At 36.2% G+C, this 20,172-nt stretch overlaps 1 protein-coding gene across 2 annotated transcripts in view; it reads left to right on the top strand.

Annotated features, from left to right (window-relative positions):
- DTNA (dystrobrevin alpha) overlaps positions 1–20,172 on the top strand; it is a 458,249-nt gene that overhangs the window by 265,238 nt on the left and 172,839 nt on the right. For both annotated transcript variants that reach the window (XM_044666412.1, XM_044666419.1), the window contains exon 2: positions 11,815–11,882. In XM_044666412.1, the coding sequence (XP_044522347.1) occupies positions 11,816–11,882 (67 nt within the window). In that variant the 5' untranslated portion in view covers position 11,815. The remainder of the gene's footprint in view (positions 1–11,814; positions 11,883–20,172) is intronic.

Here is a 20,172-nt window from a genome sequence, read left to right as displayed (position 1 = left end):
GAGTCAGCTCTGCCTCAGTGGTTTTTATTACAGATTGGACAAATTTGGGGCATTACATCTGGAACCTCTCCATTTCTGAAAAGAGAGGAGCTGTGTTTATGACAACAACATACCTCATTCAGTTCAGATGTTAGTTCAGACTAAAACATTTTAAATATATACATTTAGCCTAATGGGAATTATTGAGTTATTTTGATCTGGGAAATAGGACTCTTGGCCCCAAAGGTCTCCTACTTTTTACCACTAATAAGGCAAACAGGCCCTCTGAAGTCATTATCAAACTGGATGGAGCCTCTCTGAAACATGGCTTTGTATGATGGAAAGGGGGAATGATGGTACATATTATGGCAAACATTATTTTTCCCCTATACCAGTAGAAATTTTTTTTAAAAAACAACATAGTAGAAGATGAAAAATCACAGCCTAATGCAGTCACTTTAGTTGAGAAACAACATTTTCCTTCCCTGTCAGTGGCTCATTTAGATAAAGTGACAACAAGTAAGAGCCAAGCAGTTATACCTAGCCCCAGGAAAGGGCCCTGAACACATTTTTATTATATTGCCAAAGATCCTAGGACTGCATTTTAAATCTGAGAAATTCATGGTAGAGAAATTAACAGAAATCGAGTCAGGCATTCATAGGCCGTTGATAAATCAATTAAAAGAGAAAAGAACCTTGAAATAGCCTTAATTTCTGTTACTAACTACAGGGATTAGGGACAGGTAGATGACTCAGTAACCAGGCTCAGAGACAGGAGGTCCTGGATTCAAGTTTGTCCTCACACTTCCTAAGCTGTGTGACTCTGGGCAAGTCACTTAACCCCTATTGCCTCGTCCTTACCACTCTTCTGCCTTAGAACCAATACATAGGAAGGTAAGATAGGGCAAGTAAGGAAGGTGAGGGTTTAAAAAAAATTAGCCATAGGGTAATTAGGGACTCTGCAAGTGCAGGCTTTACCTAGCATTCCATGACTTCTGCAATCTTTTTGGAATCTACCTGAAGCAAAATGAGAAAAGGAAAACTAAACATGGAAGGAGAACTTGCCTTTTAAATTTTTCTGCTTTTAAACTTAAGTAACAAGATATTTCTACTATTATTAAATCTTTTTTATAAGATTAAATCATGTGAGAGACTAGACAAATTTGGAAGAGGGAAATTATTTCCATTATTATTTCCAGTATATTCTAAAAGAAATTAGAAAATTCCGATCAAGATGTACTAAACATAACAGTGTGACTTAGATACTTTTTCAGTTGACCTTTTGCAGAGTATTATAGAGTGACTTGCCCTATAAGATGTCAACCTAGCTATGTGACTCTGGGCAAGCCACTTAACCCCAATTACTTAGTCCTTGCTGCTTTTATATCTTAGAATTGATACTAAGACAGAAGATAAGGATTTTTTTAAAATGACAAGGTTACTAAAACATAAAAAAATATTCATTAGTCTAACCTACTTTTAAATTTTTTCACAATCCACATGTGATAGAAATGTATTTTTTTATCATTAACAACATATTAAAAAGCATGTGCATATGAGACGATACACTGAAGTACAAGGGTTAAAAAAAAAGCATGTGCAAAGGATATAACGCAAGAGTTTCATATTTAAATATGAAGTTATTCTATTTAGGTCAAATCCAAAATGATAATATGTTGTTTGGACTGTCATTAGATCAGAGGATTTAAAGTTTTGTGGGGACTTTAGAGATTCTCTTAATAATTATAATGATAACTAACATTTATACAGTGCTTATGTGTGCTAGACAAGTGCTAAGTGCTTTGCAATTATTAATTATTTCATTTGATTTCCCAACAATCCTAAGAAGTAGGTGCTATTGTTGTTCCATTTTACAGAGGAGGAAACTAAGGCAAAGAGGGTATAATTAAAGGTGCTGAACAATTCATCTAAACTCCTTAAACCCTTGGTTCTTCATTGGTAAAACAATACTTGCACCATATGCCCCATTGAGTCATTATGAGGAAAAATGGTGATTTAATATTAAATTTAGATTACCACAGACAAAGAATTCATCCTCTTCTTTCCAGTCTACTTATATGAAGCTCATGTTAACCAAAGGACTCTTTAGTCCTCAGATTTAACTGAGTTCTTCTTACTTGCAAAACTTTTCTCTCCTTAAGCTTATCATACCATTGAGGGCCATGTGTTGACCCCAGAAGCCCCCTCTTGCAATAATCATAATCATATTAATTGCATGTATTTATATAGCATTTTATAGTTTACAAAATATAGCATTTTATTTCATGTTTGCAGCAATAGCCCTGTGAGGCCAGTATTATTATTCCCATTTTACAAAGGAGGAAGATGAATCTGGAAACATTTTACTTGGATCACACAGCTGGGAAGTATCTGAAGCGAGTATTATACCCAGAACTTTCAATTCCAAGATCAACAAACAATAATCCATAATGCCACCCAGCTGCCTACAGTTCCATTTCCTCTCTCCGTTTTTAGTACAAGCCTTAGTATAGTCTCCTGAGCTTCCTTAGAAGAGAGTAGATCTCAAGGAAGCCTCTTTTTTTGGAGTGGGGCTAGTGGCACTGTAAGCCTTTGTGTACTTAGGTTCTTCTCTCAAGCATGGTACCATTTTGCTGGGTAAATTGGCTACAGTGGATATCACCGACCTTCGAAATTTATCTTCCTCAAGATTTACTTGAACTGATACAAATTGAATTGAGAAGAACCAGAAGAGCATTATACACAGGGACAGTAATATTATTTGATGAACTACTTATTCTCAGCAAAGCAACAATCCAATATAATCCTCAAGATTCATGATGAAAAATTCCATCTACCCTCTGAGGAAAATCTGATGGCGTCTGAATACAAATTGAAGCATACTATCAGCCACTTTCTTCTTTTTTTATTTGTGATTACTTCCACAAAATGACTTATATGGGGAAATGTTTTACATGATTGCACATGTATAATCTATATCAAATTACTTACTATCTCAGGAAGGAAGTGAGGAAGGCTAGAAAATGGGAAGGAGGGAGAGAATTTGGAACTCAGAAAAAAAATTTTTAATGAATGTTTAAAAAATTGTTTTTTCATATAATTGGGAAAGACAAAATAATCCCCTCACAATGAAATTCATCTTTCTCCCCTGCCTAGGGAGATAGATAAGGCAGAAATTATTATACCTATTTCATAGGTGAGGCAATTTGCATCCAATTGAATTCAACATATGTATCTAAGTCATTGTACTATGAACTTGTGATGCAAAGACAAAAAATAATCCTCAAGGAATATATACTCCTAGATGAAGGAGAGGAACTAACATCTAAAGCAACAGAAAAGGTTTTGTGGAAGATATGGCCTCTGCACTGACCTTTAAGGAAGATAAAGGTCCAGAGAAGCTTAGATGGAAAGGGAGTCCATTACAGACATAGAGAGTAGCCAGTGTAAGACATAGATGAAGTGCCTAGACTTGTAGAAAAGCAAGTACCTCTAGGTGGCAGGCAGTATGAATGCCCTGGAAGTCATTGCCATAGACCAGTGATGGGCAAAGGGGCCAAAGGAAAGGAAATGCTCATCTGTCAGTCTGTTTCTAAGGCAACTCTTTCAAAGTTTCATTGTATTGTATCCTACTCGTTGTATTTGTCAGATTAGGAATAATGTCACACAGCGGATAGAACATTTCAGGGGGCCAAATCTGGCCCAGGGGCTGTAGTTTGCCCATCACTGTCATAGACCATTTTGACTTGAACACAAATGCATTAGTGGAATAATATGAGATAAGTCTAGAAAGGTGGCTCGTACTGTGAAGGGTTTTAAATGTGAAACAGGAATTTGGATTTTATTCTAGAGGTGATAGGATGCCACTGAAGATTATTTGTAAGCAAATTTTGACTTGGTCAAACCCATGCTTCAGGAATATTAATTTAATAGTTGTGTGGGGGATGAAGGAAGAGAAGAAAGCAGGGAGGCTATTTTGGAAGTTGTCTCAGCTGTATTGATAAGACTTGGTGATGGTTTGGATGGAGACAGAGAGGGAGAAGGAAAGGTAGTAAATGGTGAAGATGACTGAGGATGTGAACCTGGGGGCAAGCTGAAAGATTTCCATATTCTGGATGACTGATTGAGACTGATCTCTGGGAAAGAGGCATTGTGGGACTATAAAAAGAATATAGCTTTGAATTCTGGTCCCACCTCTTAATACCTATTAATCATTTTACAGATGAAGAAATTGAAGCCATGAGATCACCTTAGACATCCCAGCTCTAAATCTATGGTCCTGAGTGTTCCTATAAAATGAGTCAATTACTGGTTATTCGTTACAAAGAAAACTGGAATTTGGTTTTTTGCTCTTGAATATTTTTTTCTGTAATGTCATAATAGGATTGCAGATGGCAGGGGACTTATATTATCTATAAGGATCTGTAGTAACTGGCCAGATTAAGCCCTGTGGTAAGCAACCTGCTTTATGACATGCATTGGCCTCATCACAGATGGGTTATTTTCTACTTCATCTCCTCCATATGACTTTGGACAGCTCTTGTCATAAGCATAGCTTCTTGACAATCCTAGTTATTTCAGCAGCAAAATTTCTCTCTGTACATGGGCTCCTCCTTCCTGTTGGTTTCTCACTTTTTTTTTTTTTTTAAGGCAAAGGGAATGTGACCAAGCATACTGCTTTTCAGGTGCCATTGATCAGAAATAAATTGGAAATTAAAGGAGCTGGCAGTTATGCTTGCTAGTTATTTGATTTATAGCTTCATCTATTTAAAAAAACTATATTTAAATACTATAGCATGCTGTTCCTTCCATTTCATTCTTAATAAATATGATAGATGGAAAATAGATAAATATCCTAATTTCATTATGAGTGATTTTTCTTAGAAAACATTGGAAAGGATGAAATTAAAATTGTGCTCTTTGATTTTTTTAATATAATAACATCTTTTTCATTTTCTATTATTTCACTCTGCTGAGTTTTTTCTTTTTCTTAGAAAGTACACATTTTTCTAAGATAGAGAGATTACCATCTATTGTGTAGCTAATGATAGTTTCTTCCTTGAGTTAATTAGTATAGAGATTTGATGAGTTCGTAAAAAAGGTTGAATTCATTGCAATTCCTGTGTTGTGCAATTTCTGTTCCTTAGGAGTGCCTTTTTATTTTTAATCTCTGCTACTTAAATTATGGTTTAGATGAGTAGGCTTTCATTTCACATAAATGATCTTTGAGCCTGGTGAAATACCTTTTTTAAAAAACAAATGTCATGTATATTGAAAGCACATTTCCTCATGGGGGCTCTTAACCTAGATTACGAACTCTGAACTTGGGTTCATGAAAAGAAAAATTAGAGGATGCACTTAGTTGGCTCAATGTACTGAGAGCCAGGCCCTGAGATGGGAGATCCTGTGTTCAAATATGGCCTCAGACACTTCCTATCTGTGTGACCCTGGGCAAGCCAATTAATCCCATTGCCTAGTCCTTACTGCTCTTCTGCTTTGGAATCAATTCACAGTATTGACTTAAGATGGAAGGTAAAGGTTTAAAATATATATAAAATATAAAAACTTTAAAAAACATTTTATTAATTGTATTTCAATATCATTGGTTTCCTTTGTAATCCTATGTGTTTTATCTTGGCCACTTAAAAGCATTTTTTGAGAAAGGTTCCATTGGCTCTCCCAGACTCGCAAAGAGACCTATGACATAAACACAAAAAAAATTTTAAACCCCTGTTATTAAAGAAAGTTGTACCTTATTTTATTTTTCCATCCCTTCCTTTTTCCCATCCCTGCTAACCACTACAAGGAGTTGGCCAAAGGCTTTTTAGATGCCTCTAAACCAGGATCTTTCCAGGGATTTTTCTAGACACAAGGACTCCTAACCTTGGTTCTGTGTGCTTTTTTGCAATATAATTAGTTTCCTATGTAACTGTTATGTTTTCAATTAAAACATTATTCTAAGAAGGGACCCATTATCTTTAGCAGAATGCCAAAAGGGATGCATGGCACAAAAAATGTTAAGAACCTCTGTAAATAAATATGGAAGCTAGGTAAGGAAATAGTACTGTTCCAAGTTCCCTTTAAAACCAGTCTACTAAAAGCTAATTAAGATGAGTTCACATCCAGCCTCAAATACACACTAACTGTGTGACCCTGAGCAAATTACTTCATCTTTGTCTAAGTTTCCTAGTCTGTAAAGTAGAGATAATAATTGCACCTATCTCACAAGGTGAGGATAAAATGAGATAATATTTGTAAAACACTTTGCAAACCTTAAGCACTATATAAACACTAACTATTCTATTATTATTATTATTATTAGGCTGCTATCATAGACTGCCTGCCCTAATAAATATCTCGGAAGTGCATAAGTGCTTAAAGATAAGGAATATAGCTAACACATTCAAAAATAAAATGAAGGTGAATAACTCTGAAGAAAGTTTGGTTAAATGGGGATATGCAAATTTACCCAAATTACTTTTCTGGACATGGGATAAATTTTGTAATGCAAAATCATAAAATTTAACACATTCCTGAAAAGAAAATAGGAATGTCTACATACATATGCATATACATATTTCCTACATCTTGTTTGATTTTGCTAATGCTAAACCCCACTGGCCTAACAATAGGGAGTATGACATCCCTCTGTCATTAGCCTGCAGACCCCCAGTTGGTATACGTGGATGTTGCCACCCTCTGCTGCTGAAGAGAAGAGAACAAACCACCTTCGTCCAGTCTCCATAGATGGTACTAAGTAAACTTAGCCTCAAGGCTTTTGCACAGATCAAGGGTATACTCTGAAGGTCACCATCCATAGACTCACTTTCCAGCTTTCCTCTTCTCTGAAATGCCACCACTAATTTACAGCTGAGCTCTTCCCAGGGGAAAGCTTATTTGCTCTGACTTTCTGTGAAGGTCAGTTAATCTCTGGCCTGATGGCCTTAAGCTCCTTCTAGACATAAGGTCTCTTAACCTTGACTCTGCATTTTTTTTCTTTTTAAACGTTTTTTACAACTATATTGAAATATAATTAGTTTCCTTTGCAATTCTTTCATAATTTCACAACTGTGAACTTGGGCTTTTTTTTTAAAAAAAAACTAAATTGATAACTATTACAATACAATGGGGTGCTTTTGTTATTATAATTTCATATATTTAAAAACTTCTCTTACAACAAAGATTTAAAATGTGAAGGAAAAAAATTAAATATTAAGAATCAATGTTTTAAAACATACGCAACATCCCATAGATCTAATCTCCAATCTAATTAATAAAGGAGATATGTTTTGTTATCTCTCAGATCTAAGCTTGGTCACTATAATCATACAGTGCTCCAATTTGCTTTATTGTTCTACCCTAGAAAGTTCTGTGTATAAGTGTATGTGTGTACGGTTTCCATTGTGGAGGCAGACCCTTATGGGCCTTATAAAACAATGGGAAACCACAAGATGTCACTTTTTCTATTGTTTGCACATTAGATATCTTGCAACTAGACTGCCAACAAGCATCTTTCTTGCCTGTTTAACTACTTTCAACATGTATTCATTTGACAAATGCTTATTAAGCAAAAATTATTTGGAAAGCACTATATCTTCTCTACTAGTTTTTTTATCTCCTTCCTATCCCTTAAATAAGTATTCTAAAAAATTCTGTCCTTGGCTCTGTTCTCTCTCTTCTCTCTCCCTCTTCTCTCTCTCCTCTCTCTCCTCTTTTCTCTCTGCCTCTCTTTCTCTCTCTCTCTTTCTCTCTTTCTTTTTCTGTCTCTTTCATCATGTGCACTCAAATGTCTTCAATTAGATTATATCCTATATTAGATCTATATTAGATCATAGAATTTTAGACTTCGAAAAGACTACAGTCATCATCCTATCTAACTTCCTCATTTACTGATGAGGAAATTGTTCCTCTGGAACAGAGAAAATAAATGGAAGATGAAATTTGAACTGACATCTTCTAGATCAATGGTCACCAAGTAGGAGCTGTCACAACTTGATCCCTAGGGGCATGTAATGAACTATTTAGAGTATGGAAAAATGAGTCACATCTTGTACTCTCCATGATACTCAGTCTTGGGGCTTGTCTCTAAAAGAACCCTTGTCTACTATTATCACCCAATACAATCCCAAGGTGCCCTTTTCAGAGCTATGATCCAGCCCCTCAGGGAAGTTATAATTCTATTCTGTGCAGGTATCATAGGGAAAATTTGGGGCCTTCTTCTCCAACATCTTTACCCTTCAGGACAAGTGATCCGTGAATAAGAGCCCTTTTTCCTCTTCTTTATTTTGGAAACCATAGAATGAATTCATAGAATGAGAAACCATTGATGAGTTAAAATAGAACATAAATTACATTGCATTATCTTTCCCCCAAAACCTAGTTTCAAACATCCCTATTATCTCTTTTTTAGTACAATTTTTATTTGTTTTAATTATCATTCTTTTTTTAAATTAATGTATTTGTTGGTTACATTAAAATTCCCAGGTATCTCTCTTCCTCCCTCCCCTCTCCTCACTGAACAAAGCATCATTTGACAAAAAAGTATATATAAACTTTTATGTAAATATATATAAATAAAATATATAAACTTTTGTGTTTCTATTTATCAATTCTTTCTCTGGAGGTGGACATTTACAAGTTATTCTTCTGACATCAATTTTTTAGCTATATATAATGTTTTCTTGGTTCTACTCATTTTGCTTTTTATAATTTTATGTAGTTCTTTCCATATTTTTAATCAACTTGCTCATAATTTCTTATAGTACAGTAGTATTCCATCATAATCATATTCCATAAGTCGTTTAGCCATTCCCCAATTGATGGACATGCCCTCAATTTCCAATTCTTTGCCACCACAAAAAGAATTGCTATAAATATTTTAGAACTGATAGGCTCCTTTTCTTTTGTTTGTTTGTTTTTTTCCTTTTTTTTTCTTTTTTCTTTTTTTTTATTAATTTTTTTATTTTTAGAAAATTTTTCCATGGTTACATGATTCATGTTTTTACTTTCCCCTTCACCCCTCAAACTCCCCCCACCATAGCTAACTTGAATTTCCACTGGTTTTAACATGTGTCATCAATCAAGATTTATTTATATATTAATGATAGTTGCATTGGTGTGGTCCTTTCTGGTCTACATCCCCAATCATGTCCTCATCAACCCAAATGTTCAAGCAGTTGTTTTTCTTCTGTTTCCACTCTTGTAGTTCTTCCTCTGAATGTGGGTAGCATTCTTTTTATAAATCCTTCAGAATTGTCCTGGGTCATTGCATTGCTGCTAGTACAGAAGTCATTATATTCAATTTACCACAATGTATCAGTCTCTGTGTACAGCCTTCTTCTGGCTCTGCTCCTTTCACTCTGCATCAATTCCTGGAGGTCTTTCCAGTTCACATGGAATTCCTCCAGTTTATTATTCCTTTGAGCACAATAGTATTCCATTACCAACATATACCACGATTTGTTCAGCCATTCCCCAATTGAAGGGCATACCCTCACTTTCCAGTTTTTTGCCACCACAAATAGTGCAGCTATAAATATTTTTGTACAAGTCTGTTTATCTTTGATCTCTTTGGGGTACAAACCCAGCAATGGTATGGCTGGATCAAAGGGCAGACATTGTTTTTATCACTCTTTGGGCATAATTCCAAATTGCCACCCAGAATGGTTGGATCAGTTCACAACTCCTCCAATGTTCATTGCTCTCCCCTTCTATCATTTTAGCCAATCTGCTAGGTGTGAGGTGATACCTCAGAGTTGTTTTGATTTGCATTTCTCTAATTATTAGAGTTTCTCATGTGCTTATTGATACTTTCTCATGTGCTTATTGATACTTTTGATTTTTTATCTGAAAATTGCCTATTCATGTCCCTTGTCCATTTATCAATTGGGGAATGGCTTGATTTTTTATACAATTGTTTTAGCTCCTTTAATATTTGAGTAATTAGACCTCTGTCAGAATTTTTTGTTATAAAGATTTTTTTCCCAGTTTGTTGTTTCCCTTCTGATTTTGGTTGCATTGTGACCTTAGGAAATAGGCCCAACTATTATGGTATTGCTAGGGCTATGGGTATGCACAGGTGTTCCTATTACTCTGGATGGTACCGTCATTCATTCTTGGCCCCAAAGGTCATGACCTTGGTGTTATTTCTCCCACATAACCAATTTATTGCTAAATCTTGTCATTTCTACCTTTTTGTCTCTCAAAACTTTCTCCTCACTACTCCCTGAACTACCATCTTAGTTCAGACCCTCATGACTTCTCCCAGTATTATTTCAATAGGCTTCTAATTTGTCTGTCTGCCTCAAGTCTCTATTTCCAATCTGTTATCCACATAGATGCCAAAGTGATTTTCCTAAAGTGAAAATCTAATCATGCCCCCTCTCCTGTTCCATAAACTCTAGTGATTCCCTATTGATTATGGGCTCAAATATTATTTTGCCTTTATTTCATCATTTACATTTGTTTATTTTTGTATAAAATGTTATAATATAACTAATTATCAGTAGAGTTTATTATTTATCATAAATTATAAAGTTTACAAATAAGGAAATATGTGCAATGAGGAGTGGAAGTTCCAATTTTTTTTTAGTAATGGGTTAAAAAGTTTTTAAAACCACTCATCTACACTATTTGTGAATATTAGAGGAGAAATTTCAGCAACTCTACCAGTCTTTTGTATATTTATTAAAAAGAAGACTGTGGGTTAATTTAACCAGGAAGAGGGCTTTTTTAAGATCTAAATAATAATAATAATAAATAATAGATGATATTTATTTTGTAGAAATGCTTGAAGTCTTACAAAATGTTCCATTTACATTGCCTCAAATCAAGTAAATACTTTCTTAAGTCTTCTCTGAGAAGAATAATTCTGGTTCTTGCTTGTGGCGATATACAGCCTGTCAAATTTGCAGCTAAATATGAGCTTTGTGAGGATGTCTCATTGCTAGGTTTCTTTCCCAATGTTAAATGAGAATTCTCCAAGTTATAGGGAAGCCAATTCTCCTTTCACCATCCCATCATGACCTTTTTGTACCTATTTTCCTTACCCAGCTCCTTCAGTCAGTTGGTAAACCAGCATTTATTAAATCTCTACTATGAGCCAGGCACTTTACTAAATACAGGTGCAAGAAAAACAGTCCCTTCTAAGGAACTCACAATCTTATCAGGGAGACAACATGCAAACAAACATGTTCAAAAAAGATATATACAGGGGACAGGCTCGTTGGGAAGGTATTATGATGAAGGAAGATTGGGAAAGGCTTCATGCAGAGGTAAGACTTTAGCTGAAACCAGAAGGCAGTCAGGGAAACCTGGTGACTGGTGCAAGGGAAGTGGTTAAGCTCTATTTGGAGATTCCTTCTGCAAGAAGGGTTTTTTCTGATCCCCCTTAATATCTCAGCTCTCTTCTGTTGATTATCACCAGTTTATTCTGTTTATATCTTATTTGCATGTGTCTTTTGTTGGTGGTCATCCCCATTAGTCTGTGAGCTCGTTAAGAGTGGGGACTGGAATTTTTTTGATCTTGTTTTTGTTTGGAGTTTTTTGCCTTCTTTGTACCCCCAGCACTTAACACTTAGTGCCTTAATAAATGCTTATTGACTTAACTCCAAACATCATAACAAAATCTCCTTTGGAAACTATGTAGGGATTGGCTTACATCAAGAGTGTTTTCGGTTAGTGAAAAGTGGAGGCTATACCTATTTAATGTAGTTTAATTTAAAATTCATTTTCCATGTTTATACAGTAAATACGATTTATGAATTTATTTCCAGATAAAATGAATTCCTCAGTAGCTTGAGGATAATAATACCTTGTAATCATTTTGTTCCATAGAATGATTGAAGATAGTGGGAAAAGAGGAAATACCATGGCAGAAAGAAGACAGCTATTTGCAGAAATGAGTAAGTACGAAGCTTTTTAGAAATGTACTCTGAATTTCTCATTTCTCTGAGTTTCTCATGAGTAAGTATGGAGCTTTTTAGAAATATACTTTAAATTTCATTATTGCTGCTTTTACCAGTGGCAGAGTAGATATTAGTGCTGGCCTCAAAGTTAGAAGGACTAGGGTCAAGTCTTACCCTGGACAACTATTGGCTACACCAGGGGTTGGCAACGTATGGCTCTTTCTACAGGAGCCATAAAGTCAATTTTTTTTCAGGTGCTGTTACAGGAGCGCACACTGTGAGCACTGTACAGCTCTCACGAAATTACATTTTAAAAAATGTGGCATTTATGGCTCTCACAACCAAAAAGGTTGCCGACCCTTGCACTACACTATTTAATCCTTGTCACTAGGTTCAAAGTCTGCAAAATTTTAAAGTGCGAAACCAGATTAAAACAAAATTCAGAAATATTTAACAAAATAAAGGTACAAAGAACATAAATAATAGTATGTTATTTTCTATTTCAATATGCAACCCATGGGGATCCTTATGTAGGAGTTAGTGGCTCCCATTCCTATTTAGATGGGCAATTCTGAAACTAGAATTGAGAAAATGCTGGTCTGAGTTACTTGAAACATCTTCTTAGCCAGAGGGTTCCCTATGCCAGGAAATCCCAGTTCTAATTCTGACATCTATCCTACTCTAAATTTCTCATTGCCAGATAAAGGAAACATATAAATTTTGTAGCATTATAGTTCCCCTACCAGCAAAAGTCTTTTACATGAAACCAGACATTTTAAGATACTTGTCCAACATTACATATGATTTCACAGGAATTAAAATAGAAATTAGTCTGAGTTGCAATTCTAAGTGTCCTAGAATGGCTAGAGTACAAATCTTATAGTCAGGAAGACCTAAGTTCAAATCCTTCCTCTTGATACCTACTGGCTGTGTGATCGTAAGCAAGTCAGTGAACCTCTTAATTCTTCAGACAACTCTAAAACTGTAGGTTGCAGGCAAGTGGGTAATACAATGGGTAGAGTGCTAGGCTTGCAGACTGGAGAACCTGGCTTCAAATCTTATTGATCTCAGATACTTCCTAGGTGTATATAACCTTGGGAAAATCACTTAACCCCTATTTCCTAGCCATCGCCACTGTCTTAGAATTGATACTATTACAGAAAGTAAGGGTTTAAAAACCAACAAAAACCTATGGGTTGGTTGCAGATAAACATTAGTGGAAGGACTTTTCATGTGGGGAAAGACACACAGATGAAATAATAGTTCTAGGTTTATGCTTCTTTGTACATGTAGATGCAAACACATATATGTAACTATACATATATGTGTATGTAGGTATATACATATACCTAGGTAGACACAGATCTTTGAATTAAAATTTTTATCTGAATTTGCTAAATACTATTTGATGCTAAGATTTTCTTCTTTAACATGTAGACTACAAAGAGACAGAAATCCCAGGTTCATATAAGGAAGAAGAATCAGACTCAGAGACTATGCCAAATTATCTTGCCAAACTGTCATCTGTTCTTCCCATCTCATGCAGAGAGGGAGAATCTGTCCTACTAACCAGTACCTGCAAAGCACAAAGAAAAATAAAAGATAAAAATAGCTCTGAGGCAGGTTACTACATAAATAGAGGCAGAGAGCCAAGCCTTGTACTTAGCAACTACAAGAGAAAACCTAGAGAAAGGTGAGTCTATTTAGTCACTGATTGACATCAGTGCCTGTGTTTTTGCAAGGAGGGGGAAGATGGAGGGACCTATTTTTTTTTTGTAAAATTAAATTGGCTGTCTCCCTTAAGTTCTAAGGCTCATTTCCATATTCATAAGAAAAAAAGGTATTTGACATTGAAGGAAAAAAAAAAAACTTAAAAAAAATACAAGTGATAGAGAAAAAGCCGTTCTCTTTCTATCTCAACTTCCATGCATAAGAAATAGCAATAATAAGCAAACAATTTTTTTTCATTTGTTTTAAGGGGCACGGAGATTTAGGCAATGCCTGTATTTTTGTACCATGTCAACATTTGCTTTAGTAGTCTTATCTTTTTGATGCTTATTCATATTTTTGAAAGAAATGTCCATGTTCTTATACAACTCCCCTCTTTCTCTCACCATCCATCACTTACAAGTTTCTGGACCAGTTTCAGCAATGAAATTCTTTACTGATATGGCCAGATTACCAAATTACTTGTATGTTTTACCATAACATCTAAAGGAGTGAAGAATCTGCTACCTGTCTGACCATCTAAAAGTGTTAAAAAACAGCTGTGGATATTTCCCCCATTAAAGGCAAGAAATGAGAATATTTTCATATTCAAAAGCCAAAGCCATTCTAAGGAATTACCATCACTTCAAGCTGTTGTGGATAGTGGACATTATATACTTTTTTTTCCCTCCCCCTGAACATTAGGCAAATTTGAAGAACAGAGAACATATTACCTAATCAGATTCATGGATAAGAGAAGAATTTATGAATAAACAAGAGACAGAAATCATTATGAGGTATAAAATGGATAATTTATGAATACTTTAAATTTAAATTTTTCATACAAATAAAAATGAATGTAGCCAAAACTAGAAGAAAAGCAATAAGTTGGGGGTGAGGGAGCCTTTAGCCATTACTTCAGGCCTTATAGTGGTAGAGCGAGTGGCTTCAGGGAATTTGAGTCTTCCCCAGAGCTTTTTCACCTAGTTGGGTCATAACATCCTCACAAAGGATGACCAGGAGATTTGAGGAAGCAGATAACTATTAATTGCTTTGGAGAAGTCACAGATGATACGGACTGAAAAAAAAATCATTGTTTGACAATTAAAAGGTCATTTTTAAATTTTCAATCATAAGATTTACAGTTCAAAGAGACCTCAAAGATCATCTCAGAGAGATCTTTATCTTCCTGAAGGTTAAGTAATTTTCCCAGGTGAGTATGGAGCAAAGCTGAAATCTGAGCTCAGGTCCTTTGGCCCCAAATCCAATCCTCTTTCCTCGATTCCTCTATAGTGTCCTTTGAGAGAGTTGGATGTAAGGGGGAAAGCGGGGTTTTTGGTTGAATATATTAAAAGGTTAGGTTGCCAGGGAATTGAATAATTATCAATCCCCATTTAAAGAATAACCTCAAGTCAAAATGACTTTTATGGAAGTTTATTTACAAAATATAGGAGAGAGTGGAAGTAGAGAGATGAGGAGAGGGTAGAATAAGAGATTTAACAACTAGATTTGTATTCAAGTCTGGGCTTTACTCTGGCAGGGCTCCAGAGACCCAGTCAGAGCCTAAAAGTCAATTAACAAGGGTTTTAGCCACAAGGGCTCCTCCCAATCAAGGGAGCCTTCTGGAGGGTTAGTACCTCCTGAGAGGTTAAAGGAGTCAGCCTTCTTCACTCACCATATGTAGTTCTAAGAGAGAGATTTAAGAGCAGTCTTACCAAGGTCTCAGGGTCCCAGGTCCAGAGCTCCTCCATGTCCAAGCAAGAACCAGAAGAAGAGAGCCCTCAGCTCCCTGAACTCTCTTTTTAAAGGGGCCTCTTTTGTGTCACTTCCTGTGCCTTCCTCTTAGTTTATGTGTCCAATCACAACAGATGCTTTTCTTAGGACTGCCCTGGAGACAGTAAATTCTGATTTGTCACTCACTAACACACCTAGAGTCACAGACCACCCAACTTGTGAGTTAAGTGGAGATGTTTTCACCTTTGGTGATTAAATCTAAAGTTCGGCAGGGTAGATTTAATCTCATTATCACAGGGAGTGGGGACCAAAGCCAGATTGTAAGTGTTGAAGCAAGGGTAGATGATGGGAAAATTATAGCCTTTCAGTATAAACTTTTTTTTTTCAATTTTATTCATGAATGAGAAAAGAGATCAAAGATAGATGAATAGGGCATAAGAATAAAGGTTTTTCATCTATTTGTTTTATTTCTTTGAGGATCTCGGGAAAATTTTAGGCAGTAAAGAACAAGAAACTAAAGATGGATGAGAGAAAAGGGTTAACTGTAGGAACAAGGACCTGGAGAGATGAGATCAAAAGCACAGGTAGAATCATGGAATATCAGAACTGGGCTAAACCTTAGAAATTCAAACATAGGCTTTTAATAAGCTTAAAATAGCATGAAGTTCCACATTAGAACAGTGTGACTAACCATTAAAAAAAAACCAAACACATTTTGTCCTCAAGGCTACTTGAAAAAAGGGAAGTATTTTTTGTTATTGTTTTATTAATTTAGAAGAAAAAAGCTCTGAATTTAACATTATAAAACAATTTACCCATGATAACACTGCAGATACTTGAATTTAACTTAATTAATTTTTGCTCCTAGGAATGCCTTATCAAATAAAAGGTGAACATAAATTGTATGTAAATGGCAACAATTTGTTTTTTACCTTGTTCAATTGAATTCAATAAGCATTTATTTAGTACCTACTCTGTACACTAGATATTATGTAAGAGTCTGGAGATCCAAAGACAAAAATAAACTCATCCCTACTCTCCAGAAGCTTATGTGGGGGAGAAATGACATGTACACACAGGCAAATACAACAACAAATACTAAGAATGGGGGGTTGGGAGGGAGGTGTGGGAGGAAGGAAGGACATTAACAACTGGAGAAACCAGGAAAGGTCTCTTGTAGAATGAAGGATTCCCTGATGAGGTAAAGGGGAGAAAGCATTCAGATATAGTGAACATGAGCAGCTAGGTGGTGCAGTGAATAGAGCACCTTGCCTGAAGTCAGAAAGACCTGAGTTCAGATTTGGCCTCAGACTCTTTTATTAGCTGTGTGGCCTTGGGCAAGTCACTTAACCCTATTTGCCTCAGTTTCCTCATTTATAAAATGAGCTAGAGAAGGAAATTGCAAATTACTCCAATACGTATGCCAAGAAAACCTCAACTGAGATCATAGTTAGACATGTTGGGAAATGGCTGAACAACAACCTGGACAAAATCACAGAAGGGAAAAAGAGTATTATGTTAGACTGGTTTGGCTAAGAAGGAATTATTGAAGATGAGTATATGAAATCAATCTGTGAAGATAATTTGGTCTCAGACTGTAAAGTGGTTTAAATGACAAACAGGTATTTATTTGTACTCTATCCTAGAGTCCATAGGGAACCACTGAAAATTTTTGAGCAAGACTTTTACATTAAAACTTCTACTTTAGGAATATCAGTTCAAAAGCTGCATAGAAGATGAATCAGAGAGAAAAGAGAGATGTAGCTAGGAAGGTTGTTGCAGTAGTCTAGGTAAGAAGTCATGGAGGACTGAACTAGGTGATGGTCATGAGAATGGAAAGAAGAGAAAGATCATTCAGGCAGATCTGACAAGATTTGGCAATTGCAACTAATTATGTGTAGAGGGTAGTGAGGAATTGTGAAGAACTGAGGGTTGTCCAAGGGCAGTTGTGAACCTGGATGGCTAACCCCTGAAGCCGTCACTGACTCCACGAAGATTCCTAGTGGGTAGGACACTCAGAAAGGGGAACCAAGGACTGAGTGAAAATGGGTTACGGGTTAAGGACTAATGGAAAGAGAACATAAAGTGAGAATAAAGACACACAGACATAGAAAGTTCTGACATAAGGTAGACAGCGAAGCGAGTAAGCTCTGGTGGTCAAGAGCTTCATGGTTCAGAGTTCTGATGGTCAAGAGCTTAATCCTCAACTGCCATATCGCCACTTTTATTGGGATTGCAACAGTATAGGGGGAAGGGGAGAGCCAAGTGGTTTGATACATTAACATTATGAGGTAATCACCAGGAGATACAAACTGCCAGAACCTAAAACAATAGGTAGAGCTAACACCTGGATCAGGAGCCAATATGACCTGATACATATGTTAATTGATCATCCTGGGTAAAGTAAGGAGACTGAGATAGCTGAGGGGTCTTCCACCATGTAGCCTTAGGGAGGGGCTAGGTATTTGGCAAGGTTGATGTTCAGTTTAACTCAAGATTCCAGAAATCAATCATTAGCCATACAAGAGTCAGTTTTTGAGCACTCTTAAAATAATATCACAATTAATGTATACCTGGATTGCTACAACCCCCTAACCCAAACCCACCCAAGCTGCTAGTCCCTTTCCCTCTCAATTACCTTTTATCTATTTTGTATGTATCTGTATGTTATTTCTCCCTACTACACTGTAAAATGGTCTTGAAAGCAATCCTTGAAAGCTGGGAGTATTTTAACTTTTGTCTTTCTATCCCCAGTATCTTGCACAGTGAGTGTGACTGGTACCTAGTAGGTGCTTAATAAATGCTTATTGATTAATTGTCGTGACTTCAACAGAACTTGACCTTCAGAGGAGCACATTTAGGGGGAAAGATTTTGGACTTCCAGTTAGAGATGGCCATCAGGCAAATTGGTAATCCAAAACTCAAGCTCAGTAGAGAGGTAAGGATTATATGGGAAAATTTCAGAGTTATTTCTTCACAGAAATGATAGTTGAACCCATGGGGGGCTAATAAAATCATCAAAATAGAAAATGTAAAAGGAGAAGAGAAGAGGGCCCTGGACAGGGGTCTAATGGTGAGGTTAACTATGTTATTTTTCCCCAGCTATAACTTGTGCTTCATTATGAAGTTTTTAGGGATTTTGTAGGGCTTAATGAATGGTTTTATGAGTAATTAGAGAGCCTGATAAGATATTTTTGATTACTTTGGAACACATTTCTAGTTGATTACAGGAATAAGAATAGTTAAGCAAGCTAAACAAAGGTACATCTTTCCTCCCAGAATATCCTAAATAAGGCTCAGGTATCACTCCCAAACACCCAAACATATCTGACCTTCATTCACAATCAGCTACAGGGGTTGTTTCTCCATCAGTACTAATGAGTACTAAATGGTTAGCTGGAGAGAGCATTAAATGGGATTCAGCTGGATAAAACAATTACATAGTTATAAAAGAAGGGATTGCTTGTGATACCCAAATGCTGACTGCAGTACAAATGAGGAGGAAGGGCTAAGTGTAACTGAAGAAAATGTTGGGGGGGGGGGGGGAAGTGTTAGTTCCTCCTGGTGTTGTCAGCAAAGCAGTAAAAAAGGTGGAGAAAACTAATTGTGTAAATGAAAAAAGAAAACTCTGGCATCAAATATTGAAAATTCACTTTTGCTAAGAATTGGTAGTGTTCAAGGAAGCAGAAGTATCAGGGTCCCAGATGTATAAGGCTCGTGGAATTAGCAATATCAAGACATAAGAGTTGACAGTAAAAGAAAGCAAAATGGACCTTTTGCCTAGAGAAATGCACAAAAGGCATAATGGAGAAGGATATCTGGCAAATCCAATTGAACATTTGTTAAGGTCCTTCTCTCCATGTGGCATTATAAGGAATAGAGGTAGAAGAAAGGCAATGACTCCAGCATCTGCAGCCCAAATGTCCTCATACAAATTTTTATGAAATTTCAGTTCTTTAGTGAGGCTCTGACAACAGTTCTCAAGATCCACTTTAAATAAGGCTTCATCTACTAATTGCTTCTTTGCAGCTACCAGGGAAGCTTCCAGCTGCAGTTTGTTCCCTCAGTTCCTCCAAGTTACCCTCCAGGCTTTTCTTGTCACAAAGTGCAGTGGCCAAGGCAGCCTCTTTAGAATTCAATGAAGCTTCATGTTCTCTTGAGTTTGATGTGGGCAGCATTAAGCTCTGATGTTGTTATAGGGGTGCAAATGGTGAACTCCTGGGTTCAGGAAGGAAACCATTCTCAAGAATTAGAGGACTCCAAAGAAAGTTTAAGAATCATATTTGGGTCATGGATAAGCATAAGTTGTCTTGCACTGTAAATTAGGTGATGCTGGAAAAGGCCCACTTTGTCCAAAAATCTCTTTCCTTCTGAGACAAAATTTCCAAGTTAACTGACTCGTTAGTGAGAAAGCAGTATTCAGTTAAAATGAAAATGTCACTAAGCCACAAGTTTGGGGTCTCTAGATTCCAATTTGACAGCCATTACAATGGCTTCCAGATTATAAATTCACATAAAGGAAATATAAAAATACTTTGTGCTTCTGAGGTTCTAAGCATATTCAGATAAGGATTACAGCAATTAATTTGAGAAAGATAACTGATTTGAATAGTTTACACAATTGTACAACTTTTCTTGGATGCCCTTGAATCTCCCTGCTGCTGAAAGATATTCTCTTCCTCAATTGCTTCAAAAGCTTTCTCTTTAGCTTTCTCTTCCTCTTCTTCCTCCTCCTCTTCATGTAATGTTGTTCTGAAGGTTGTACTTCTTTGAGCAACCTCCTCTTCCTGAGAGTTTCTTAATATAACCTTTACATTTTCACCAGTGCCTCAGGAATTCTGGTTCT

This window comes from Gracilinanus agilis, chromosome 1 (assembly GCF_016433145.1).
Source record: "Gracilinanus agilis isolate LMUSP501 chromosome 1, AgileGrace, whole genome shotgun sequence".
NCBI classification, from domain to species: Eukaryota; Metazoa; Chordata; class Mammalia; order Didelphimorphia; family Didelphidae; genus Gracilinanus; species Gracilinanus agilis.
The sequence above is the reverse complement of the archived record's forward strand: the minus strand, read 5'-3'. Positions and strand labels throughout refer to the sequence as shown.